The sequence below is a fragment of the Hetaerina americana genome, unplaced genomic scaffold (genome assembly GCF_022747635.1).
Source record: "Hetaerina americana unplaced genomic scaffold, ioHetAmer1.1.p SCAF_7, whole genome shotgun sequence".
NCBI lineage: Eukaryota > Metazoa > Arthropoda > Insecta > Odonata > Calopterygidae > Hetaerina > Hetaerina americana.
The window spans coordinates 17,077,705-17,105,213 of NW_027287316.1; the positions used below are offsets into that span (position 1 = coordinate 17,077,705).

At 35.8% G+C, this 27,509-nt stretch overlaps 2 protein-coding genes across 4 annotated transcripts; one reads left to right on the forward strand and one right to left on the reverse strand.

The window, feature by feature from the left end:
* Window positions 1-23: 23 nt before the first annotated feature.
* Window positions 24-12,441, reverse strand: LOC139696502 (NF-kappa-B-activating protein). The gene is made up of 5 exons (XM_071595290.1): window positions 11,422-12,441; window positions 10,237-10,411; window positions 6,644-6,734; window positions 5,340-5,676; window positions 24-723 (listed from the first exon to the last, which is right to left on the reverse strand). The coding sequence occupies exons 1-5, from the start codon at window positions 12,204-12,206 to the stop codon at window positions 528-530; spliced, it is 1,584 nt and encodes a 527-aa protein (XP_071451391.1). The 5' UTR covers window positions 12,207-12,441; the 3' UTR covers window positions 24-527.
* Window positions 12,442-12,509: 68 nt separating this feature from the next.
* On the forward strand, window positions 12,510-23,087 carry LOC139696409 (golgin-45). 3 transcript variants are annotated; one of them, XM_071595158.1, is made up of 8 exons: window positions 12,510-12,682; window positions 12,800-13,042; window positions 13,135-13,331; window positions 13,644-13,796; window positions 14,581-14,780; window positions 16,257-16,385; window positions 18,929-19,202; window positions 22,607-22,876. In XM_071595158.1, exons 1-8 carry the CDS (start codon window positions 12,586-12,588, stop codon window positions 22,769-22,771), a joined length of 1,458 nt encoding a protein of 485 aa, XP_071451259.1. In that variant the 5' UTR covers window positions 12,510-12,585; the 3' UTR covers window positions 22,772-22,876. The 3 variants fall into 3 exon arrangements, with proteins under 3 accessions (XP_071451259.1, XP_071451260.1, XP_071451262.1); XM_071595159.1 differs by lacking the exon at window positions 18,929-19,202 and having other exon boundaries at window positions 22,607-23,087; XM_071595161.1 differs by lacking the exon at window positions 22,607-22,876 and having other exon boundaries at window positions 18,912-19,196.
* Window positions 23,088-27,509: the final 4,422 nt, after the last annotated feature.

Below are 27,509 nucleotides of genomic sequence, written 5' to 3' on the forward strand. Positions count from 1 at the left end.
GTGATGGTAGATTTTACCCAATACTAAGCCCTATACGGTGTGTGAAATTCACACTTGGTAAGGGGGCCAATTCCTTTCCCTGTGCCAGTTATGGTTTCCCAAGAAAATCTGGTGTCTGAAAAATCACATAACTTGGGTAGAGCTGTAGGTGCCCAGAGGCACTTGCCCGGGAATCGAACCTGGGCCCTTTGGTCAGTAGTCCAAAACTCTACCCCTGTACTACCATGACCTACACACACACATACATACACATCTTACAATTCTATCAAAGTGGTATTATTCAGGTTGATTAATAAAATCAGACTGGTTAAATAATTTTTATAAATTTCTTTGATTATACACAGTAGCAAAATGTATTATAAGAACATAGAATGTGGAATTAATATATTTACACATTGAAATAACTTCTCCTTAAGTTATTCTTTGTCTGAACTTTATATGAACAAGATGTCCATCAAGGCTGACTACGTGTGAACAGCAATAATAAATCTTTACATGGGCCTCACAAAATTTCTTCTGCACATCCATTACTCATTCTCTCCACTGCCACCAACACCACCACTTTGTTGCAATTTACTGTGGACCATATCTCTAAATTGGCTGAGGATGCGATTTTCCCTCTTCTGTCTTTCTTCTTTGCTGAACATTGCCAATGCTCTCTTCTCATCTGCTGAATAAATCTGGTTTTCTTTACGTATACGGACAGCCTCCATACGACGGTGCCTGGAAATTATTTAAAAATCTTTATCAATAAATCTTCCTTCCCTGCTAGATACATGAAGAGTGACAAGACAAAAGGATTCTATCTGCAATCAAAGATTAAATCAATGGTAAAACCAATGCTTCATCTACAAATTAAAAATTTTCTTCCAATTTAGGCAGACAGGTTCACACACATGTCCACATCGGATATTTGAATACAAGAATTATAAAATTTACAAAGTGCATATAAATCAAAGTGATGGATGTATAAATAATGCATTAATGTAAAATAACATAAACATGTTATGATTCCATCACACAGTAAATTAAAGTCCATTTGTATCAAAGGCAATAGTAGCAGTAAACTTTTGACTTTTTCACATTCGGCTAAAGTGGACTGGGTTCATTCAATACTTCAACACAATCAAGGTCTGAACAAATTGGACTTTGAGGTAAGTGTCCAGGTTTGAAATAAATGAACTAATAAAAAAATTATATAAAGCTGTGATAGTTTTCAATAATTCCACCAGACAATTTTTTTCATGAAGCTTACGTAGAATCATTAACTGAGAACTTAGTCAATGAAATTAATACAAAAAGAGGATAAAACTGAACGCAAATACAGAATTATACTGAATTCATTGGCACGCAACACATATTTGGTAATTTGAAAATGGCTTTGAATGAACTTATTTAAAACCAAGCTAAGCAGGTCTTCCTATATTTTGCAAATATATAATGAATGTACCTATGGTCATGAAGCAATGAAAACGAGATAGCCAAGACCGTAAACTTGATTGGCAATAGGTTTGCAAAGGGGGGGGAGGTACAATGAAGTTACAAGTGAGGGGAAAGATAGGGAGCACACACTAGGTCACTAGGATGTGTTTGGGTGCTAAGGAATAACGGTGACTATGGACTGTAATTCCTTAACACACCCTAGTGATCGAGTGGTTTTAAGTTTCTTCTATTTTTTTTATTAATTTTGCTTTATTGTGTGTGATGGAGGTATATGTGGGCCGCTGTTTCCTAAACACACCCATGTGCCCTAGAGTGTGTTCCCTATCTTTCCGCTTACTTGTAACTTTGTTTTACCCCCCCCCCCCCCCCACATTCACAAGCCGTGCCAATCAAGTTTACGGTCTCAGCTATCTTGTTTTCATTCCTGTATTTTGTCTTGTTCTTTTCATTATAAATTTTATTTATTAAACTGTAGAACTGCCCATTAACATATTACTTGAACTAGAAGTTTTGCTATGCCCTTCCAAGAATGTGTATATATTTTTCCTTTTCACTATCTGCAAGTTCCTCACACATGACTCACCTGATTGAGACTTTTGGCATTTTCATTTTTTAATTTACAAGTACCACAAAGTTAAGGTGATTGTTAAGATAGCAGTTTTTATAGCACTTTCTCTGCTCTGGAATAGGTTGAAGAGATAGACATAGGCAGGGAAGTGATGTAGACACAGCTCCAAGCAAAGAAGGTTATTTTCTATGATTTCAACTACAGTTTCTTACAAATTCTGTTACTTAAAACATGGAATTTTTTTCAATACCTCCCTTACCTTGTGTGAGGATCTTACCTATGATTTTAAAATTATTTCTTCAAGAATAACATTGCTAAAACCCTAATCTTAAAATGCCAATGTGAAATCAATTATGGCTTCATTAACATATCTCCTAAACACAATGACTTAGAAAATTGAAATTTTGCATGAAAGTTACAGTTGGGGCATAGACAACTTCTAACCATAGTAATAAACCTGAAGGCCAGTTTGCAGGGCAAGGGTAGAGTTCACCTAATACTAGGCCCAATGGCATGTGAAATTCAGGTTTTACGTTACAAGTGCTGTTTTGGCTCCCAGGAAGATCTGGTTCCCAAAAAATAATAGCTTGGGTATAGCTGAGGATGTCCAGATGTGTCACCTGGAATTGAAACCCTGTCCCTCTGGTCAGTAGCCCAGCTCTCTACCCACTGGACTATAATGCCCCAGACACAATCTAAGAAATCCTTTCAAACAATTTCCCCCAAAAAGAAAAAAATTTGGGTTCAAATTATTACATAAATTTAGAATACCTTTAGCAATATCGGTCTGAATATAAATTAATACAAGGGTAGTTTGAAAGGGTCTCGGAATCACCACCAGATGTAAGGGCTAGTGCAACAAGTTTCCCACATAATAATAGGTAATCCTTTATGAGTAAATACGTAATGCATCAGTGCTCTAGGAAGAGATCTGTGATGGAGATGCCTCTCTGTTGTTGTTCACATACACTTCGTACAGAAATGTATGAAAGCAAAGGAAATTCATGCCAACTTTCAGAACATGCTAGGCGACTCGGCTCCTTCATATTCCACTGCTGCCAAGTAGACAAACTAGTTCAAGTTTATACAGGACAGCATAGATGATGATCCACAAAGTGGTCGGCCAAAATGTGCCACTACCCTATAAATTATTGCAAAAATGCATAAAATGGTCATGGAGGATTGCCAACCGAAAAAGTGAGAAATTGCTGAAGCTCTAGGGATGTTATCTGAATGGGCATATCATATTTTAACCCTGGAATTGTATAAAATAAAATTATCTGCTCGATGGAAGCCACAATTCTTGACACAGGATCACAAACGCATCAGAATGGAAATTTACAAACAATGATTGACCCATTTTATGAGCAACCAACAAGATATTCTGTGCCAGTTTGTGACCATAAATGGAAATTGGGTCCATTACTATACCCCAGAGACAAAAGAGCAGTCAATGCAGTGGAAACATGTTGATTCACCATCAGCAAATAAAGCAAAGGCAGTATGGTCAGCCAGAAAGGTGATGGCTTCAGTTTTCTGGGATGCGAAAGGGGTCCTGCGAGTGAATTATCTTCCAACTGGTCAAACAATTACTGGACAATACTATGCTAACCTCCTGGACCAACTACAGCAAAAGATACATGAAAAAAGGCCAAGTTTAGCTGGAAAGAAAGCCATCTTCCATCGAAACAATGCACGCCCACACACAAATGTCGCTGTCATGGCAAAAATATGTGAACTAAGATAAGTTGGCACACCCGCCTTATTTGGCTCCATCAGATTTCCATTTCTTCCCTAAACTCAAAATTTTCCTAGGTGGACAGAGTTTCTCTTCAAAGAACTAACAGCCGCAGAATAAGGATATTTTTCAGGCCTTAATGAATCTAATTTTCCAGATGGGATCAAGACATTTGGAACAACACTGGACCAAGGGTATTAGTGTACAGGGAGACTAAATTGAAAAATAGAAAAAGTTTCACTGAGGTAAGTCATCTATTTCTATTCCATTCCAAGAATTTTTCAAATTACCCTCGTAACAACTAATGACCCTGAGAAATAGATTATTTGACATGTAAAAGGCTGATTATTTTAAATTTGTCAACAAATTACTCATATATTGCTTGATTGGGATTTTATCAGTAGAAAATTTCTGGGTTGTTACATATGATAATCATGCTATATTATTTAATTAAGATCATGATTGATTGACTATGTTCATTACTTCATACAATGGGCCATGCATAGATTGTGGGTTCATATAAGTCTCCCACTAGATATTGCCTCTACAAAATTAGTATAAATGAAGTGGCTGGGGTACAGTAGTTGTTCTAAAATTTAAATAATTGCACACACATGAAAGGGCACAGTATGGTGAAATACATTTTAAAAAGTAGTTTAAGCCTGTGCCAAACAAAGCATTTTAATATTAGTTTTCATGTATGTGCAGTTCTAATGCAGGTCATTATAGTCTTTATTAGTATACGGCTGCCAATGACTGTGGTGCAATGGACCCAACAACTTGCTTACTAACACCATAGCATAAAAGATAATGACACAGAATTCTACATTAGCAGCTGGTACGTTTTGAATGGAAGGCATTTGAGTCAACAGAATAAGGACTCTAGTGGAAGAAAAATTTTTGTCACACAGAACTAATAAGATAGTCAGCAGTTATTCATTTTCCTACTCTTCATGGTTAAACCAAAAATGATAAAGGTGGCTCGCAATTGCTTTGAGTTTCATATTTTAAAAGTATGGGACATGAGTGGGGCCAGAAATCAGCTTCACCTCCCAAAAATACTTACCAATCATTATAATGAAAAGCATGTGCCTGATGAACTTTTGGGGGCTTCAGATGGCGCAGTGGCTAACATACTGGCTCAAATTACCCATCTATCCCTTCTGGCTCAAATCACCTTTGCTGTCAGTTGCCTTCCCTAATAACTACTACAGTATTACTATACGAGAACTATTATGAGCTACTATTACTATTAAGAGCTTTTATGATACATGGGCTCAATCACTATCAGTTATTATTAAAGTCAGTATATAAATCGAATTACAATGCAACAATTTTGCAAGAGGTGTAAAAATCAATTACCTTGACCATGAATGATTTTTACCCTTTTTTTAAATTGTTGCATTGTAATGTGCATTAGCAAATGGCTCCATTAAAATTAATTTCCTGTAGTGGCATCTCCAACAGTTCCTTTGAATCAGTATGAAATTGCCAAAAATTGTTACGGCCAATCGTTCACATAACCTAAATGTATGTTTGTGCAGAAATCGAATAATAATATCTTCAGATAAATGGACTGAAAAAGCAGACCTGCTTCCACTCATGACGTATCCAACACATTCGAATGATGCTATCTGGTCAGATGTCAGGCCGATTTCACCTCTGCGAGGAATACGCTTGCCCTCCGCAACATAGGCTGCCATTGCTGCACCTTCTCCTGGCAGCAAGGCCTTACCATACTCTCTTGGGGTCAAAGAAACTTGTGTTTTCTGCACAGGTCCCACAATATCTTCTTCATCCTCCTCACTATCATCTGAATCAAGCTGTTCAGACGCTTTGACCTTATTGGCCCCCCAACCTTCAGGCAATTGTAGTTCATGACCAGCCACACCTTCCAAACTTGTTTTGGCTTGTGCAGTTGGTGAAACTAAAACAAAGAATTACACATTGAGGACCAATGAAACAATGAAAATGTTTAGCACAATGCAGTTGCTAAAATAATTGAATGATTTTATTAAATATTTAATGAATTTTTTCCTAGCCATGCTTAATTGACTTATTCACCTTGGTGACATATGGTCAAGATTATGATATCAGTTGCCTACATTCATTTATTTTTCCCTTTAGATGAAACAATTATAACAAAGGTTTGGATCAGAGTAATTCCCAAGTTAGGTACATGCAATTAGTTGACACCATTTTGAGATAGGAGAAATGGCTGGAAAAGTTTTTCATGTTTAAATATTATACATTACTGAACTTTCTGAAAGTTGCACTAACTGTTTTAATTCATAAAATGAAAAATTCGTAAGTATTTTTCACATTATAGTAAATGAAGGTTTCTCTAAAAATCTCTCATTCTTTCCAAAGCTCAATTTTCAACAATGATCTCTTTAGGGGACCATCTTTCAAGGAAATTTTTCATTACTGCCATTAAGGTTGGCAGATGGAAAGGAAGAATTAAGGAAAGGGAAATCAAACCTAGGGATTAACTTGACAGAGATAGAGCAAATCCTATTCCTCAAAATAAGGCTCTCATCAATAGTATATTCTAGTAGATATGGCATGGTATACAATGGTTTAATTGTAAAAAATTCAAAAAAGGTCAAGATCAGCAAAAAACATATCAAAAAGCACAAATAAATTAAGAGTAGGAATAAGAAGGAGAAACAGCTTCACTAATTACTGAGACCGGATAAAAAGGAAATTAAACAGAAATGTTAACATAATTATTGGTAAAAATCATTCCTACAATTCAAAGTTCAAATAACAGACTAATGCATAGGCTCAATTCTTTAAATTCTCCCCATATGAATGAGCAAAATTAGCACCTTTACCACTTAAAGTTTGTAGATCAACAGATCACACAATAATAAAATAACCTAAGTGCTCACCTGTTTTTTCCACCCACTCATCTTCACTGTCACTAGAACTATCATCATCTGATGAGGAGTCCTTCTTTTTCTTCTTTCCTTTCTTATGTTTCTGTCAAAAATATTTAGAAAATTAATTCCATTAGAATGTATCAACAAATACATTTCAATTATTGGTTCTGAATAATTTAAAATGTACAAATGAATATTTGTACACGCTTTCTTAAATATTGTGAAAGCACAATAATGAGGCACATACCATTAAATTCTGGAACCCCTAGCATGGAGGGGGAATTCATTTTTATTTGCACTTAAACTGCAAAAATGAGTGCCTTCTTACTTTGTATTAATTGTTTCATTGCTATCAAGTGAAATTAATCTCTGCTAATAATGTGTCAGTTTCCATTTAAAACTTTTGCTAAGTCATAAGATGACTGAATATGTATTCTATAAATAATTTCATCCTCTACCCTTGCACCTACAAGTCTTCCTAAATCTGGGGCTATTTCCCTCGAGCCCTAGGCCTATTGCTGCAGAGTAATATTTATTTCTAGTTGATAATGGCAAACTCAAGTACTTGACACCTTGCAATAGCTGCAGCTTAAGGTCAAGTTTAAGAGAAGTATCAATCTTCTGCATTAAAAAGGATAATTCATTAAAGCTCATGTCAATTGAGCATTTTCTATGTAATTGATTACTAAGGTCTCAAATCCCTACGATTTCTTTCAAGAGAATCAGTACCTTCACTTTCACCAATAATGTGCATACACTGTATTATTATGAAAAGGTAAACAAATGTATTAATGTTTAATGACATCTCTCTAAAGATTTTAATCCCAACAGTAAAGATTTTACCATTTTATGCTTTTTCATTCAATAATTATCCTTAAAAATATATGTACTGTGATGATGAAATGAACACCATTAAGTACTTACTTTTATGCATGGTCCACTAAAATACTCTGAATGACTTCTCAATGCTGTTCAAGTTTTAAACTTATTTCTTTTACAATTAAATTTTGAAAAGATTGAATGAAACCTCAGCTACTACAACTCTTAAATACGTGAATCTCCAGTGTTATCATCGAAATTCCAATTGAAAACCATAAGAGTCTACATGAGCAGATAAAAAAGATTAATTCTTGATTGTTTTACAAAAGTTCCATCGTTCACAATTGAGAATTTGATGACAATGACTGTGCATGAAAGGTATTGGATATAGTTATTGGATTAACCAGAAATAAGCACATTTTTAGGGCATCAAGGGAAGGAGGGTATCATGAAAATTTTACACTGATGGATTTACCATAAAACATTGTTGCTAAACTGCTAATGGTGCAGCTGAACCAGAGTCCACAAAAGGAAAATATTAAATGCATAATATGTACACAATACAGTACAAAAGAAAGAAAATATGACATAGATGATGGCTATTGGTGAGATACACGGGCATGGAGTGAATTGAAATCAAATAAGGACATAGGGGTATATATTATTACATAAGGGCAAATAACATTCCTGCTGAACTACATAAGGGTTTAGGAAAATGTGAGGGGAAGTTTTTATGGACTAATATGTAGCATTTACAAGGGAGGAAGTTAACCAGAGGATTTTGTCAGATCAGGGTTGGTTCCTATTCCGAAAAAGGTAAAGGCTACATCATTTCAGAACTACAGAACAATAAGTTTGATTTCCCCCGCAGCTGAAGTGATTCTCAGGATCATCAACAAAAGGATGGAGAGCAGGGCAAATAATAACTTAGGGGATGATCAGTTTGGGTTTACAAAGGGCACGCGAAGGCACATATGATGCCATTGTAGTAATAAAATCACTAATCAAGAGGATTATAGAATATACAAGGTGTGATCAAAAAGAGACTGGACTGATTTTATTCTGCAAAAACTGTTCAACGGGGCAAAACAACACAGTGCGCCATCTAGCAACAAATCTGATGACTATAGCAAGAGGTGTTGCGTTTAATAAACAAGTTATAAAATCAGTCCTGACTTTTTTTCATCACACCTTGTAATCATAACGTATTTGCCTGTTTCATAGATTTTGAGAGTGAATTGGAAAAAACTAATAAGTATATTGCGGAAAATAAGAATAGAATGGAGAGACAGGAGGCTAATTTGCAACCCACACATTTCTTAGACTCCTTAGGAGCGAGTGGGGGCTGGAGTGTCCAGATGGGTAGTATTTGGAAGAGGAGTAAGGCAGGGTTGCCCACTATCACCTGTAGAATCCATAAAATTAGTTTGGCTGGTGGATCCATAAAATTAGTTTGGCTGGTGATGGTGATCAAGCTTCAGAAGACCAGTCGGACAAGGGGTTGCACACATTGCTGAGTACATTGTAAGTGTTAGTATGATAGGTATGGGATTAGAATAAATGTAAAAAACAAGTAATGCGGTTTTCAAGAAAGAGAAAAGCTGAGTCAAATATTAAAATAGGATTACAATGCAACAATTTCAAAGCGTAAAAATCATTCACTTTGACCAGGATCCCAGTCAAGGTGAATGATTTTTACACTTTGAAATTGTTGGATTACAATGCAAACTAGGGGATGACTCCACTAAAAGTTACTGATATGGAATCTTCCACAATTCCTTAGGAGTTCATTAACTAGAGGTGGACCAGTTCCTATCTTGGAGGTACTTTGGATCAATACAGCCAAAGTAGTGGGGTCATAAGAGAATTTTCCATTGAGTATTTCTCATTGGATGCTATTAAAAGACTCATTAAATCTTTGATATGGAGCATGGATTTGAATGGCAGGGTGAAACAGACATTCTAGGAAGATATTAGATTAGTAGGAACATTGGAGGTGCAAGTATTGAGAACGATGGAAAAGGTGAAACAGACAGAAAATAAACCTTTGAAGGCAGAGCTGGGTATAGTGGGGGAGGTGAAAGGATTGTGGGCAGAAATCAAAATGAGGCAGGAAAGATGGATGCAGGGTGTTTTCATTTGTGATGGTATGTAGAAGATTTGACAGAGGTGAAAATGGTAAGCAACGGAGGAAGGAAGTATGTCGCAATGATGAAGGGTTTATTACAGTGCCAACTGTTATTGTGTGTTGTAAGGAGACAAGAAATGTATTTTTGTACCCTTGCACAGGCTATATCCATCAATTACATTCCTTAATCAGCAGAATACTGATAATAATAATGTTACAATATTGTAATAATGGTAAAAAGTATGATAAGATAATAAAATGATTACATGATAATAGAATCTAATGCTAAAACATTATTCATGGGAAATAAAAAATATTAGAATCGATTTGAACAGCATGCAAGAATTTATGCACAATTGATAATTATGTAATATAAAAATAAGTAGTTTTCCCATAAACAAAATGAGAAAAATGAGACTTTGTTGGCCAATAGTGAAATGATATACTAAAAATGTAGTTTATGATAGCATTTACACAAAAACTTCTTAAAATAATGCATTATACTCTCTAATAATTTCTCTTGCACAATGGTACTCGCATTTCTCAGTGTCACCCTATTTCACAATAAATCAATAAGAAGATAATCTGAAACATTAAAAGTTCCATCAAGCCAGCAATGAATGTGAGGCCATTCAAATGCTGCAGAGTGACATACCTTCCCTTTACTTTTTTTAGCTTTAGCTTTCTTTTCTTTCTTCCTTTTTTTAGTCTTATGCTTTTTCTCCTTTTCTTTTTTCTTCTTCTTCTTTCTTTCTCCAAATAGACTTGAATCATCTCCATCCCTTTTTTTTCCATTCAGTGCATACTCATGACCAACATTCTCATAATACCTAAAATGAAAAATCATACCCCATTTATTACACATCACAACCATTTTGATAGGTATCTCAATTCAGCTACACTATAATAAACTTTTTATGGACCATAATATTAAAGCACACATTTGTTCATTTATTACCATAAAAATTAGAGGTAAAGTAGTAAAATGTTTGGACCATAGAAATAATAATATTAAAAAATATAATTCTATATACTTCAGAATATCAATTCAATTTTAATAGTTTTTCAATGGGCTCGTACATTAATAAAGAGGATGTCAATGATAAAATTCAGCTTGAGGATTTAAAGTTATGTCACACAAAATACTCCTAGGGCAAATGTTATGAAATAAATTCAAAAGCAGACCTGATGTTCTTGGTAGTCCGTTAAATCACAAAAAAGCCAACACGGTGAAATATTTTCAAAAGTAATTTACCATTCACATTGACTGCATAGACAATTAGATCAAATTTCAAGTGACTGCATGAAAAAATAAGCAGTTTTGAAATACAAACAAACGCCCTGAACACAAAGCAGTCATTTACATTTAGTTGAACTCCGCCTCCAGGTTTCTCATCATTCCTCTATGAAAAGCATTTAACCTATTTTAATTGTGTAACTGGCAATAAGCGTCATCAAAGCGTTTATCTTCACATATAGAAGTAGTTTTAGTAGGTATGTACTCCTGAGGAGAAGAATTTATGATTAAGATCCGTGCTATACAGCCTGCAGAGGTGTGCAGCAGATTACTACAGGGTTTTCCCAGAGAAAATTGGCTGCTCTGGTTGTTAAGCCACCTAAACAGCCCATTTATATGCCTGAGGCGGCAACAGAGCCACCACTGCGCCACAAAGTTTAAGCCATAGTGCATGTTTTTGATTGATAGCAGGTAAAGAACTACAGCCCGATGGCATGAGTTATTTTTTAACATCATATCACTAGCAACTGAGGAAATGCATTTTAACTGCCATTTATTTAATCAGTCTAAAATCAAATTTGTATCAATAATAATTGTACTAACTCGGGCGCATAAGGCGGAGATTTTCCCCATACTTCAGGTACTCCAATCAAACTAATCCGCTCTCTTTCACGACGCCTTTGCTCCATGAAGTCCTCTGATACAGCTCCTCTTCTGAAGCCACTAGGTCCTCTGCTGCTTCTTCCCCTCCAACCGCTACTACTTTCTGTCTGCCATCCGTCATGAGGCCAGCGACCCTCTGAATCAGGGCCACGACCCTGAAAGGCTTCAGGATTTGAAGACCTTAGATTTGCTGCCATTGCCGCATATTTTCGATACGGATTGCTATCGTCATCTTTACTTGGATTGTCTGGAATAGATGATGTCATTGCCAAAGCTAGCAGAGCTGCAGCAATCGGCTGACTTGGTGGTTGCGGAGGTCCCATTAAAATTGAATCTTTATCTTCTCGCATCTTCTTGTTTTTATATTTGTTTTCTGAATCATTTTCTTCTCTCTTCCTCGATGAGTTTTCTGAATTTGTCCTTTCCAAACTCCGTTCTCTTTCACTTTTCTTTTTTCCACCCTCGTATTTTTTATGATCTTGGTCCCTATGACGTTCAGAATGGTGTCGATCAGGATTCCTTACCGTAGGATCTCTTGAGTCCGTTGAACGATCTTCTTTGTGATCTTCCAATTTCCTGTTTTTGCCACGATCTGTCCTCGGGGACGATTCCTCGCTCCTCCTTTCTCCAGACCTACCCTCTCTCCCTCTTCGTTTCGTTTCCCTCCGTTCATTCCTCTCCCTTGATCTTCTCCTAGATCTGTCTCTGTCATTTCTATCGTGCATACTTCTCCTGATGAAGCTCAAAATTTTATCTTTTGATTCACTGCACTATTCTTTATATTTACTATAATTGACACCTCCTTCACTTATGAAAGGTCTGGCAACAATTTTACCGCGCGTCATCGGTAAAACATATACATCCATTCACATACTCCACTCTAAATTATGCGCACAATAATAATGTTTACATGACACTAATGCTATTGAAAACACTCGTAAACACCCTTAAGGCACCAGCGCCATTTGCAATTTTTCCTATATAGACAAGTGACTTACGATTTACCGCTTGCGTGGCCAAATAAATAATGGGCTGAATCGTCTGTATACATGGAATAAATCGAGCTTTTAATTTCTCCATTTTTATACGTCGTGTATTAGCAAAATGAGTGTGGTACCTCAAGGAAATTCTCAAGACACACAAGATTTTACTTCGGATAGCACACAGGAGAAAATTGCTAGAATTGTTAAGGCTCTCAAAAGTAAGTTACCAGAGTTATAAATGACCATTGCCCTACTTTAGAAACTTCACTTCCCCTAAATGTTTTCAGCATGAACAAGTAACCTTCATTTTTAATATTAATCAATTTTTCGATCAGTCGATTGTCATGAACGAGTTCCATCGCCTGTAAGAACTAGAGGTGATGGAATGGAAAAGCCAGAACCCAAGACTGAAAATGTACTGCGGAACACATTGTTTGACAAGTTGATATACAGGCCAGAAGAGCATAAAAGTTCGTATACATCTCCACCGTCTGATATAGGGGTTGAAAAAATCAGTCTTACACCTCACAACATTTGTAAACCCAAGAAAGAAAAAATATTTATTGGTAGCTTGAAAGGTACGTTCCATATTAAGGACGGGACTTTCGTTGACAAAAATGAAAATTATTGTATTCTTATAGAGTTTCACCCTGCTAAAATATCTCTTCAGGTCGAGAACCAAAATTTGTACCATACGAACCTTATAAAGGTGCTGTGAAACCAATTGTGCCGCCGGAGAAAAAGAGAGTTAAAAAGACGTGTGGAGGAGTGAAAGTGAGAAGCAGGAAGTCGTCTCTGTTGTCAAACCATTGTAATGAACCTTCGCAATTATCCTCTAAATCCCGAGTGACTGAAGAAGACAATCAGGTGAGCCATTTGTATGAATTAATCAAGTTATTCGGAAATATCCTACCTTAATAAAATACATTTTCAATTGTAAATTAACGGCCCTTCATCGCATATTAGAATGGCACATCATAATAATTTGCAAAAATAACTTGCCTGAAATGTATAAATTGAAGGAATTTTAATGCTCTGTAAATAGCAAATGAAAACAGAAAAATTAACAGTATACAGCCATATTTTGCATTTAAAACAGAGCAGTGAGATTTCACTTGCTCTACTCCAATGGAAGCCTATTTTCTTATGTGTTTATTATTATGAATTTTCCTATTTTAGGTGGAGAATGAATCCATACTTGAGGGGAGTTTACTTAGCGAGGGAGTTTGTAATGATGTATGGGAGGAAGAACGCAAAAAAATGAATGATCAAATCACCCAATTAAAAGATGAGAGAGATCAATTAGAAGCACAGCTCAAGTTTCAGGCACAGGTAGTTTATAATATCTCACTTTTAATGAACTTACACGGGTTGATCAGTTTCAGTCGCTGCTGTATCAGTAACATTTTGTTCGCTGCATTGAATATTATTTATTTTCATGTATAAAAGTGAATAGTAAGTTTATTCCTGAAATTAAAGCAAGTCATTAAAGATAAAACAGAACAATTCCAATTGCAGTTACTTTGCAAAATCTTTTTAGCACTATAGCATGATTAAGTGGGTAAATGCTTAGTGGGACAAATTTTAACAATAATTTTATTAAAAAATATAATTATCTAGAAAATATGCAGCCTGAGATTAATCACTTACATACATGATACATCTCCCTGTTGTTTTTAAAAATATATTTCCAATAAAATTTCAATTCATTTTTTAATACATTTTTAAAACATTGTTATCCTTATAGTGTACATCCAATTACACTATCTCTCATGTTTAAAACTATATTTCAAAATATCAGCCGATTCATTGGCATGAGTTACATTTATCATGACCCCTCCATATTGAGAACATTTGCCCCATCTCGCATATGTGCTCACCATCGCTCCCCCTGCCCACCTACCACTCAACCAACCACCAGCATCGCCTGCTATGTAGCTTGAATAATACCAACACTGTTGTTGGGCTGTTTTGTATGTACAGCACACTTGATGTCAGTTAAATCTTAAAAAATGTTATGCTTTTAAAAATAAATATTGTGATATTTTACTTGCTTTACTTTGTTTGCAACATCTTATTCCTGTATTATTAGAGTATGTGTATGTTATTTTCCAAGGTTAATGGTGAACTTAAGACACTACTAGTTGCTGCTGTTGGTGAAGATTTGGAAAGTAGAGTTCACCACCTGACAGAAGATAAGGCGCACCTCTCTCGTGCTTTATTGTCATCAGCAAGGCGCCTTTCCACCCATCGTGAGCAAACAGAGTGGTTGGCCAGCCAGTGTGAGGTGTGGCGGAGTAAATTCCTTGCCAGCAGGTAAATCATGAAAGCTTCAGGGGGTTCATTGCATGATATCAATTATTTTCCCCTGCAAAAAAGTGACAATACTGCCTAAAAAACATGTCCATTACTAACCAAAAATGTTACCTTCACAACCAGAGAATGTTAAAACCATATAATTGATAAAAAGAGGCAAAAGATTGTCCATGATAAGTATCAATACCTAGGCAGTATATATCTTCAAAGTGTCAGTAACACCTGATATTCAATCATTTTTATCATAATGGAGATTTTCTTTGGCATTAATTTTTAATCTCAAGCACCCTGAAAGTGTAGGCCAATTCACCACATGTTTGAAAGAAGGGATGAATGATTTTTTAGTTATTTTCATCCTGTGGAGGTTGAATGAGATCCTTGATAATTGATGTTTACTGATGCTATTAGCCTACTAGTAACCACTATTTAGTTATCATTGCAGCAAAAGAAGTTAAAATGACTGCTTTCTCACCTACTATTTTGTATTCTGTCATGCTTGTGCTCTTCATTTGCCTTGTCTTGAATGTATGTATGGCATTTTTTTGTGCTTCAAGCCGTTACTTCACTCCAATATTGTTGTTTGCTTCAAGCTTTTAGGCATGTGATTCAGTTTTTGCTTGATTGAGTGTAGAAGTATCAATATTAATAGTGAGTCCTCTTTTATTATTACTGGTGAACTTGATCATAGAAGATTAATTAAATATTTTGCAAAAGCTTTGCCATAATGTCCTAGAGTTCAATATGACTTCCAAAAAAAATATTTGCTCAGACATGTATAATAAATAAAATGTGATGAAGTTGAGGAACTATTCAAAAATGGCTTCAATTTATGGAAGTCACATAAACCCCATGTTGAGGATAGTTCCATTTCATCAAAGGGAAGTATATTACTATTTGTGGCAATGATTGATTTGTTTAATGTATAAAATAATTGAAGAGAACCATTAAAATTTTAGCATAGTAACCGATAGATAAAACCTGTGGTATAATCGATGGGATGGATTTTGGAATAGTTTCTTACTGGAAGCAGATACCTTTGGGCAAGTATTTGAATGGCTCTGCACTTAAGAAACTTGTAGTATGGAGTGGACAAGACATTTGCTGGTCCCACTGCAACCCAGATTTCAAAGAGAAGCTTTGCCGTGGGGCTAAACACCTCATGGTTATTTGCCAAAAATATTTGTCTATATATAGTTCCTACTATTTACAAATTCTCTCAATTCAAGTTTCGCTGTTATTTTACACTTTTCTTTTGTCCCCCACAAATGTTTAAAACTTCCTTGCTGCCCAAATATTTAAAATAAAGTTTCCTGACAGGAGAATTTAAATTTCATATTATAAATGGCAAACTGTAAAAGTAATGTATGTCTTACCCTGCTAGCTGCCAGAAGGGCAATTGGCTGGGGGTGATATCCTTGTGATAGAATAATATCAGTGCATTTCCTTTTGCAAACAGTCTCAACTTGTCCATTACAGTATAATGGTTGAGGAGTTGGCCCGTTGGAAAGCTGCCTTCAGCCAGAGAGCATCAGATCTACAAGAAGCACTTAATAGACTGCTTGAAGAGAGAGCATCTATAAAAGAAGGGCTGTTCAAAACATACAGGTGCCCTCTTAATTATCATTACCTATGTACTTAGTGCTGTAAATGTTAGCAATGTGAATATTTAAATGTCTCTTGAGCTCTTTGTTTAAGTTTCAGCATATCTTAATTTGCTTTCATTCTTTAAAATAGATTATTTTAATTGTTGCTGGTACACATTTTAAAAGGCTGATTTAATCGCAATTTAATATTGCTTTTACTAACACCAATTTTATTTATCATCTTCACCTGGGTTAGGGATTGAAGGGACAAATATGCATATCCCATCTGATCTGAGTAAAATAAATATCAAATATCTGCTATCTATACCACTTGGAAATGTACTCCAACTGCTGATTTGAAAGTCTCTACCAGTAATACCAGGGTGATTCGAAAAGTAAGGTCTCCTATTTTTTTTCTTGAAAAATCAAATTTATTCTCAATCTTGTGTACATCGTAGGAAAGGCTGAGCATTTAGCTATTTTTCTACATAGTCGCCTTAACGATCAATCACTTTTTGCATCCTTGTAAGTAGCTTTTTAATACCGGCATCGTACCTTTCTCCCACCGCGTCACAAAGCCAACTGACGACTGCTTCTTGCACTTCCTCGTCTGACTTGAATTTCTGTCTTCCAAGGTGTTTTCTAGAGTGGGAAATAAGTGGTAGTCACTGGGGGCAACGTCTGATCTGTAAGGAGGGTGGTCAATGATATCCCAGCCAAATTCATTGAGTAGGGTGGTCGTTTGATGTGACATATGTGGACGTGCATTGTCACGATGCAAATGCACTCCTTTGGTGAGGCACCTTGTTGTAACCGAGGACCTCCGACACTATATTCTGCGTGGAGAAGTAGCCACTCTCATCATTAAGGCCTTCCTTTATCTCTTGAAGGGTAATTCTCTGGTTATTGTGCACCATCTCGTCAATTGGAGCCACCGTCGATTCGGGCAAACTCAGCTGCCCCAACCGCTGCTCATCGTGGACGTTTCCCTGGCCATCAAAAAACTCCCTGCAACACTTCCCCACGTTTTTCATGTCCATACACTTCTCACCGTACACATCCACTTAATGGTGATTAATTTATATCGGAGAAGCAGTCATCAGTTGGCTTCGCGATGTGGCGGGAGAAAGGTACGACGCCAGTATTAAAAAGCTGCTTTCAAGGATGCAAAAAGTGATTGATCGTCAAGGCGACTATGTAAAAAAATAGCTAAATGCTCAACCTTTTCAACGATGTATGCTAAGTTGAGAATAAATTTGATTTTTCATGAAAAAAAATAGGAGACCTACTTTTCGAATCGCCTTTGTAAGTGCTGAGCTTACCATATGTGTCCTTAATGCCTTCCTTATTATATTGTTCTCTGCTCTTTGAACTCATATTTTAGCAACCAGCTTCATCAAGCAGGAGCAGCCCCAAAGTGCTGGTTAGTTCATCTAGATGAACATCTTGATTGAGAGGATTGACAAGAACATCATAAACATATTACAGGTCTAGGGACCTTTTAAACTTGGCCAATGTTGTAAACATTTGAAATTTTCTGGACCATTCATATGATATTTACTACTTATAACTCTTCTTCCTTGTGTCATTCTGCTATGAAACAGAAACCTACATTCTTAATTTTTGAGCCTCTGTTGTAATGTCCCCATATACAGCAAAGATTCCTACCTTCTCCGAGATAAAAGTTTTTCATTGGCTTGTTCTCATAGTCATTGATAACGTGCAAGTATAATCATGTATCATGTCTGAAATGACTTCTGGGAGAAAAGAAAATATGCCTAATTTCATTGCATTTGTGCATTTTAATGCATTTAATTTGTGCATTCCATACCATTAATTTATGCTTTTTAATATTGCTTTTTTGTATTGTTTATTGGTTTAATTTGATAACTGGTTTAAGCTATATAATAAGTGTTTCAAGAAGTATTTACTTGCATCCTTGATTGCTTCTCTCACAATCTTTTTATGAATGCATGTCACTATTTTTATTTGTTTAAAGAGTAATTTGTCAAACCCATGGTTGAACCTATAAGTATGATCAATAAATCCTGTGACTTATATTTCAAGCCATCGTAATGAGCACTATTAAGACATTAGATTCATCTTGATGTGATTCACATACAACCTCACCTTAACCACATCTATAAAACTATACGTGTTCCTATTTGTGGAGGAAATATTGTAATGCCTACTGATTACTTTAATCATTGGTATGAGAAAGTATGTTGCTGACATGTCTTTCTGGTTCCATTAGCGAATTAGGTGTCTATAATGTGCAGGGCCATCTCAGGGGCCTCTGAGATGGCCGAAAGCTCGAACAATTTACCGTGTGAGTGTCCTTTTAAATGTTGCTATTCCATTCTATTTGTGTTATATTGTGTCAGCCCATTATTATGCTGCTCGTGTCAGTTTTTCCGTACAATCGTTATATATTTATATATACACACATACATCAATGAAAACGTTTAGGAAATTTTAACTTATTGACCTAATTTTCCAATGGCATCACTTACTGATAGACTTCTCATTCCATGTTTTTTTTATGAAGTTTTATTTTTCACATAGAACACTGCTTGTGTTGCGTGAGAACTTGGATCCAGCATGGGCTGGCATTGAGGGTACCGGTTGCAGCAGGGGCCATGCTGAGAAATATGGTCATACGGGGAGATCTGGTTGTAGTCTTAATCTACAAGAATTGTCGGTGGTGCTATCCCGTATTGGAAATGGGTTGACAGAAAGATTGTTGGGATCATCAGCCCCTGATACAAAGAAATTTGGGACCAAGGACACAGTTGGGGAAGTAGAAGCTCTTACACCAGCTGAACTAGCTGCAAAGAAGGTAAAGATTTGACGTAACTGAATGGATAATTAAATAATTGCTAAAATCTGCATTAAAATTGTGCATCAAATTTGTTACAAATTTTCAGAGTTATTGTAATCCATATAACAAGAAAGCCATAAGCTTAGTTTGTTTGTTTGTTTGTTTGATTTTCTGGGCTTTGTTACTCCATCTGAATACCTATACCCTCTATACCACTTGGTATATCATTTGAAATTAGTTTGATATAACTCAAGAAGTTTGCATAATAATCAATGTATTGGATCAGGCTCAGTTAGAACATTGGGTAATGTGCTCTCCATGTATGATATACGAGGGTCATCCGGAAAGTAGTACCCGTTCGTGAAATAAAGACACAAAAGTAAATATTAACAAACATAAAAAATTTTATTTGAAAGAGGATACTTTAAACTACTTCTCAACATAATCTCCCAGCAAATTAAGGCATTTGTCATAGCGTGTGACAAGTTTCTGTATTCCTGCTGCATAGTCCTTCGCCGCCAGCTCATTGAGATACGCGAGGGACCCATCTTGCACAAATTTTTGCATAATGCAGATGGTGTTTAACAATTTCATGAACAATTGTTCGAGAAACATTGGGAAAATGCTCACAGATGTCATCAATTGTGACGCGCCGATCGTTCCTCACGAATTCGTCAACTGAGCTCACCAGTTGGTCTGTAATGACAGACGGTCTCCCCGAACGCTCATCGTCGTGTGTGTTCCCCCTCCCCATGTTGAAGTTGCGACACCACCGCCGAACAGACGACTCGTCCATTACATTGTCTCCATACACCTCCTTTAATTGGCGATGAATATCACATGAGCGAACGTTTCTTGCATTGAGGAATTTAATCACTGCCCTCACTTCACAACTGGCGGCGTTCTCAATTTTTTTAAACATTGTAAACAATCACAGAAACAACACAGGCAATGCTAGCGTCACGCAACTTGGCTCAGAGAAGGCAGACAAGCCACTGAAGCTATCTGACCTTGTCCAGCGGCTACTCGCGTCGTCAGCACTTCATGCGGCACGAACGGGTACTACTTTCCGGATGACCCTTGTATTTATGTCAATTATTAATCATTTGAATTATCATTACATTGCTTTTTAATCTCTGCCAGCATCATGGAAGATTAAATCTCAACAACACAAAATGCTGTTACTGGTGCTGACAAAGATTTTTGAAATTCAGTTTGTAATTGAAGTAAAAAAAAGTGTTATCCATTCAAATTTTTGATAGATTTTAAAGTGATGGTATTTCGTAATCACCAAAGCAATTCACTTGAATTTAATTGAAATTTGTCAATTTTGTATTCTTTGGGGAGGAGAATGAAATCATTTAGTTAAAATCGATATATTTTCAAATTTAAAAACTGTTGATTTCTCTATTTTGTGTGTCAGAAAATTATTTCAGAAAGGGATTTTCTGGGAGATAATTTTAAAATCTGGTTAAATTATTGCTAACATTTTTTTTTGCTGATCCAGTAAATAGGTTCCAAATATATATGTTGTATAACAGCATATACCAAGGCTAACATACCATATTTTTTAATATTATATTCCGCCATTGCTTATAAGCTGCAGCTATAATTTTTTAATGTTGAAAATGAAAAGAGGAAACAGATTTATTGCATCCTTTTGCAGCTGGCTTCATCTGGGAACCAGTCACTTATTTCTAATTTTACTGTTCTTCTTCATACAAGTTCCAAATAATTGAGCAAATAAAGTCTGGTATATTTGTTGTAAATGTTCCTACAGATACCTTATTTACTCAGTATAACAGTTCAATCCCTATGAAAACTAAGTCTTTGGGACTTTTTATTTGGTTCTTTGGATTTATGTCTTGATGGTCTCACTATTTTGATTATTGTGTTATTAATCATTGTGAGTAAAAAAGTATCAATAATGTTGATTTGTTTCAAATATCATTAGAGTATTTCACTTGCGGCTCACATATATGTAAATGTATGGGATTCATTGTGAAAATATAAGTACTTGTATGTATACCTGTTAGTGAGGGCTCGTCACTCAGTTGTAAAGGGCTTGTCATCACTTGGGATTTATTCAATTAACTCTCTTCTATCTTTCATTTCTAACTTCTCTATCTACCCACTTTTCTTATGGAAAAAGTACATCATTATACTACCATATTCATATACATAACTTAGAGTCAACACAATCACATAATGTATGCATGCAAAATTAAATATGAGAATATATGGAAAAGTACTATTTGGCAGTTAAATGACAAATACAGTATTGAAATACATTACATTGCATTAAAATGTAACTATTGAAGAAAGTATGCTCTTTCTTTACAGAAAACTTCTTGGCCACATTGAGGTTTCAACCTTTGTTTTGATGTAGCTTCTTTATAAATTATTATTCATCACTTGTACTTTAAATATATGACTTTGTCAGCATTTTGGAAAAATTAATGCAGCCACATGCCTGGCAGAGATGCGATAGAAATGAAAGTTGATTCACAATATAGTATCCACTTCTTGGGGTACCTCAGAGTGGTACTTTCCACATTTCTTCTTCAGAACATATTCTCTGCTCTTACATTTATCATTCCAAAATATACTGTTAAATTCTCACAAACTCATTCCACTATTTAATAGACACAACATAATAATTTCCTAGTGCATCTTTAACCCTCTCTCAAAATGTCATTGTCTACCCAGGATTACCAGTGTAATTCTTGACATTTTATGAACTGAAGTAAAGAAAGAATCAAGATTTCAGTTAGTTCATAATATTGTCTGATTGAGTGGGGACTGATAGCAATGACCCACAAGAAATATGTCAAATTTATGTCTTGGAGGCTGGGCATATTTCCAAAAAAATTACTCATCCTGAATATATTCCGAGTACTTATTCCTTTTCAAGTTAAGCTGTGTGGACTGTTATCAAAAGCCAGTTGGGCCATCATCTTGCTCTCAAAGAGCAACATACTATCAACACATTTTTGTGGCAGCTTGAGAATACAGTATGGATGTAGTAGAAAGTATAAGAAGAAAAATTATCAAAATCATTTGTAAATGTTCCATACTCTATTCACAATTCCCAACAGGACATTCCTCCAATTCCTTCATGAATAATAATATTTATTGGACATTAGGTAGAAAGACTGCAGTAGTCTTTGTTAATGATAATCACAAAATCAAAATTTAATTCACATGTTTTTATACTTAAGAAAATATTTATAAGAATGAAACGCTTAATATAAATGCTGTAAAGGAAACAGTTTTAAACTAGAGAAAGTGATATCCATAGCCTCTTGGAAAAAGAATTGAAGAAAGCACAATTGTGTTTCAATTTGATCTTAGTCTACCACCAAATATTTTCCTTCTTATCCTAATTTCAAATTTTTAATGAGCATTTTATTTATTTATAGCTTGCAAGCAACAGTCTTCTTTTTTCATCGTGTATACCTGATGCTGCCTGCAGTGCTGTTGTTTCTGGAGCCTCTATTGCCCTCAGTCGTGGGATTCCTCTCCCACCAGATACCACCCCAATGCACTGCTGCCCACATTGCAGTGGCCATTTGGAAACTCTCTAAATGGCTTGGACATACCTCCTGCCACTATTTGAGTGAGAGATTCATCAATGAACAGTCAACTTGGGGGAGAGGATGTCATTTGTATTTAAAAACAAATTCGAAGGAAGTGAGTGACATTTCTCATTAAAAAGATTGCTTAATTTATTTCATCATTGAATCATGTGAAAGGACCAGAAAGATTCATATGACTGACATTTTACGGGTCAATTCTAACAAGTGGTAAAGTTTAATGTTGGAACATATGTGTTTTGGGATCATATAGCATAATATCATGGAGTATTCCTTTTTATAGAGGTTAAACTTTTGGTATGTTATTATTCGTCTTGGTGTATTTCAAAAATAAATTAATGTTTTTCATAGTTAGATGTTCTTTCCTAGTTTTTACCCTCAGGTTTTCAGTTGAATTCATCCTTGATTAGATGCCTTCCAAGCATATGATATTAACTAAGCTAACATGAAATCATTTTCCCTGTTGTCTTGATAAATATCTATAATTGATTGATGCACATGCTTAAATATTTCTAGTAATTGTCCCAAAATATTTACCTCGGTCAAAATCAAGAATAATTTGCCCAAAGGAGTCGCTGCAATGCAAGAGTTTTCATTTTCCTTTCACCCTGAATTTTGTCTTCATACCAATGTGTGATATTGGCATAAAAATATTAGTCAAGGGAATTATCCTGAATACTTTTTGGTTAGTTTAGAACTATGCAGCCTGATTTGTCTGGGTTAGCTAAGATATTCCAACTCAATGGGAAACATCTATACCTAGGATAAAACTAAGAGAAACACTGAAACAAAATTGTCCAGTCAAAACCTGGGAGATATAGTTTCAAATTCAGATCGAGGCAAATGATTGTTTTTCATTTTAAGTTGCCATATACACTCTGAACTGAATGAAATAGTCCTAAATACCAAGAGCATACAGTGCCATAAATGCACAAAAATACAATCATAGTGGACTCATATTAGGTAATTCTTTCCGATGTCTTGTTTGTAAGCACATCCATTTCTACAGGTCATGGTCCCACATGTGTAAGTTATTACAATGAATATGTTTTAGTAACCTATTTTTTACATTTGACAAAAAACCAAAATTAAAATTTGTCCGGGTGTGAGTAGGCAATCCCGAGTCAAAGCATTAATAAGTTGTTTGTTTTCTTAAATAAAATGATTGAAATTACATCAAATAATATTTCATATTTTCAAAGTAAAGAGTTTTAAAAAAGGGTTGTGATAGATAGTGACAAAAATTACAATCATACAAATGCCCTATTTGGTTTTCATCATGTGTTATATGATTATTTAAATTTTATTTTAGAACAAGCTTAATAACCTTCTGGATAAGATAGTTGTCCAGTTCCGACTATTCTTGTTTTGAAACATCTTGCTTGTGTAATCAACATCAGACATGGGCTTTTTTGCTTGAATTTGCTTTGGGATTAGCATTAGGCCAGCTTTGCATATCTTAGACATGAGAATCAAAATAGGAACAGAGAAATTTAACGCAATTTCAGGTTGAATCTGAGTGCATCTGGGATAGTTAAACATAAGGATCAAACAACTGCAAATATGTAGCCTTAGTGTTATTTTGAAGCAATGGGAGTCGTTCTTCAAATTTGACAAGTATATACCGAAATACTTCAACAGCTTTCATGCGGACCACATGTGTCAATAACGAACAAGGTATGGCTTTTTAATTAGGCATGAAATTTCGGTATTAATGCAGAAAATGCAGCATGTAAGTACTGGGTATGTATGCATTGAATTTGGGTGAAATAATTTGCGTGGTGTGTGCAATAAATGCGCGAACTGGTGCAATCTGGTGGCCATGACGCGGACTATAGCCCCGCCCACTAGCGGCACTAGTTGCCTGAGACCTATTGAGCCATCTGTGCTTGGCAGATCGTTGAGCTGTGCGTATGGATCCAGTTATGTTAGTTTCTGTTGTCCTTGTTTTTACTGTTTGTAGAAAATGGAAATTGACAAAATCATGGAGCAGCGAATCTATCATTTTCTAGTGGACTGAGCATTTTATGGCCGACAAGATGCCATGGATGATGTAAGGCCAGGACGGCCTTCAGCCCCCTGTGTTAACATTGATCGTGTGCGGTCCCTTGTCCTTACTAATCATTGAAAAACTCTCTGAATGATAGCTGGTGAACTGAATTTAGGAAAATCAACGGTGCACACTATTTTAACTGAACATGATGAACGGATCCTTCGCCATGGCAATGCACCTGCACATTCAGCATCGATTGCTCGCCAGTTTCTGGCAAAAAATTCAATCACCATCCTTGATCATTCTCTTTATTCACCAGATCTCGACCCCTGCAACTTTTTCCTATTCCCAAAATGCAAAAATGTGATGAGAGGACATCATTGAGAAGATGTGGACACAATGAAGCAAGAAACGATGAAACAACTAAAAAGCCTAACTGCTGAGGACTTCCAAGGGTACTTTAAACAGTGGAAAAGAAGATGGAATAAGTGAATAGCAATGAATAAAGAGTTCTTTGGAGGGACCAAATCGATATAGACTAAATTTTGCAAAATTAAATTTTTATGGCCTCGGTTCGTGTATTTACTGGACAGACCTCGTATGTGCTTGTGAATTTAAAGGAACGATAGCTATGTCTGTATGAATATTATGGGAAGAAGCAACCCCAACTATACTCTTGATGGTGGGCAAAGGAAATGTTGAGGAAAAATAAATAAATAAAAATAAATACAATAACAAAAACGCTCTGGCTAAGGTGTACTAGATAGCATTGACTCTCGCCCTTATCAAGGCTTACCAATCACAGGTAATAAAATAAATGCACATTGATCACACACTCTCTAGCTTGGATGTACTAAATAGCATTGATCCTTGCTAGTCTCAAGCCCATCTCTGAAGGCAGTCGAAACACGATATCTGTTTCTGGGCACCTTCCTTACCTTTCCCAAAGTGCTAGTTACAGGATAAACGTCAGAAGAGATTCCATGGAAGGCCTATTTGGGTGAGTGAGACTGGCAAGGGTTAAGGCGTTTACTCATACCCAAGCAGATGAGTGATTGGCGGGCCACTGGCGCTGGGAGAAATCTCTCGTAAGCCCTGAGTGTTTGAGACTAGCAAGGATCAATGCTGTGTAGCACATCCAAGCTACAGAGTGTGATTAATTTTCATTTATTTTATTACGTGCAATTGGTGGGCTGCTGGCGCAGGGAGAAATTGCAAGCCCTGTCTGGGTGAGTGCTAGATAAGGGTGAGGGTCACTGCTGTCTAGTTCACCTTAGCCAGAGCGTTTTTGTTATCGTATTTTGGTTTAATCGTTTGTTCTGTTCTAACCCCCCTTGTATCATTTTTTTAAATTTATTTTAATTAGTATTTTTTTTGCCCACTATTAAGAGTATGGCTGGGGTTGATTCTTCCCAGAATATGTGCTTGTGTTTAAGTTGCCCTCTTGTGCATGGCTTCTGGTATTTTGGAAATTTCCTTAGTATCATTGATTAAGCAATCATTTCTCAAATTGTTGCAGAATTATTTTTGATGGTGATTCAATGGCATGTAGAATAGTGTCACATGTTTGAATGTAAAAAAATATGTATTAGTAAGCACTGATAGCTCACCCATATAAACTCCTCCAGAAATTTGTTTTGATGGAAGAGACCAAGATTCTCTAGCCAAGAGTAATTTTCCGCCCATTTATGCATATCCATGCATTAGCCAAATATTGGTATGCTGCTGCAAATGGTTGATTAATAAATGGCATAGAAATGGGAAATATTATACAATTTCTTAGAAATGCTATATTCTATTTCAGAGTTATATGTATAAATTATTGATATCTATTGTATCAGTTTCTTAAAATCCTTGGGGATGAAATTGTTTATCTAGAGAAATTTTTTTACCCATATAACTTAAATATTTTTCTTTAAAGTTGTTTCTCTTATCTTTTCTCGTACATATCAGTAGAAGTCAGATACATCCAAAATGTTCTCAGCTTGTATTTTTGCATGTTATTATATCTTTCAGTTATTTAATCCTCATATCCCAGATTTTATATAATTCCATGCCTATTATTTTGTAAAGGGTCATACTGATATTCTCCTAAATAAGATATGGCACCATTTAAGAGGGATATTAATGTTAGTTTAACATTAGAAGAAGATGATACAAAGAATATGCCCTGTATTTTTCCCCATAGTTTGCAAGTTCGATCTAGTTTTTCATTACTCTCTCGGGATTATATTGACTTCAAGTAGTTCACTTTCAGTAGAGTATTAGAATCCATTTTCTCTATGAAATTCAAATTTTTTATGTTGAAGCAACAAAAAATATCCCATCCCTTCCACGGACCACAACCTTGGTATGGTGAAAGGGCTGGTGAATCCTGGTCATCCCTAGAACTGCCCTTGCGGGGTTAATTGTAATTGCTCCTGGTAGGGTTAGTCATGCCAGATAGGCTGAAGGGAAAGAGCAAGGTGGAAGTTAGTTCTCACGGTTGCCCCTTCTCAGTGAAATGGCTTTAAAACTGATTTATTTGGGGCAGCCATTTTAGTAGCTATACGGTGGTTTAATATGTTTAAAAAGGGGAGACAATTTTAGAAGGAAGGTGGACCTGGGCCACCAGTCACTGCTCTTTCAGCAACACTGCACAACTGCTGCCATAATGAGAGAATATCATAAAATAATGTTGAGAGCAGTACCATTGGCATTGAAATGATTACTTGGTTCAACAAAACCCATCCGAAA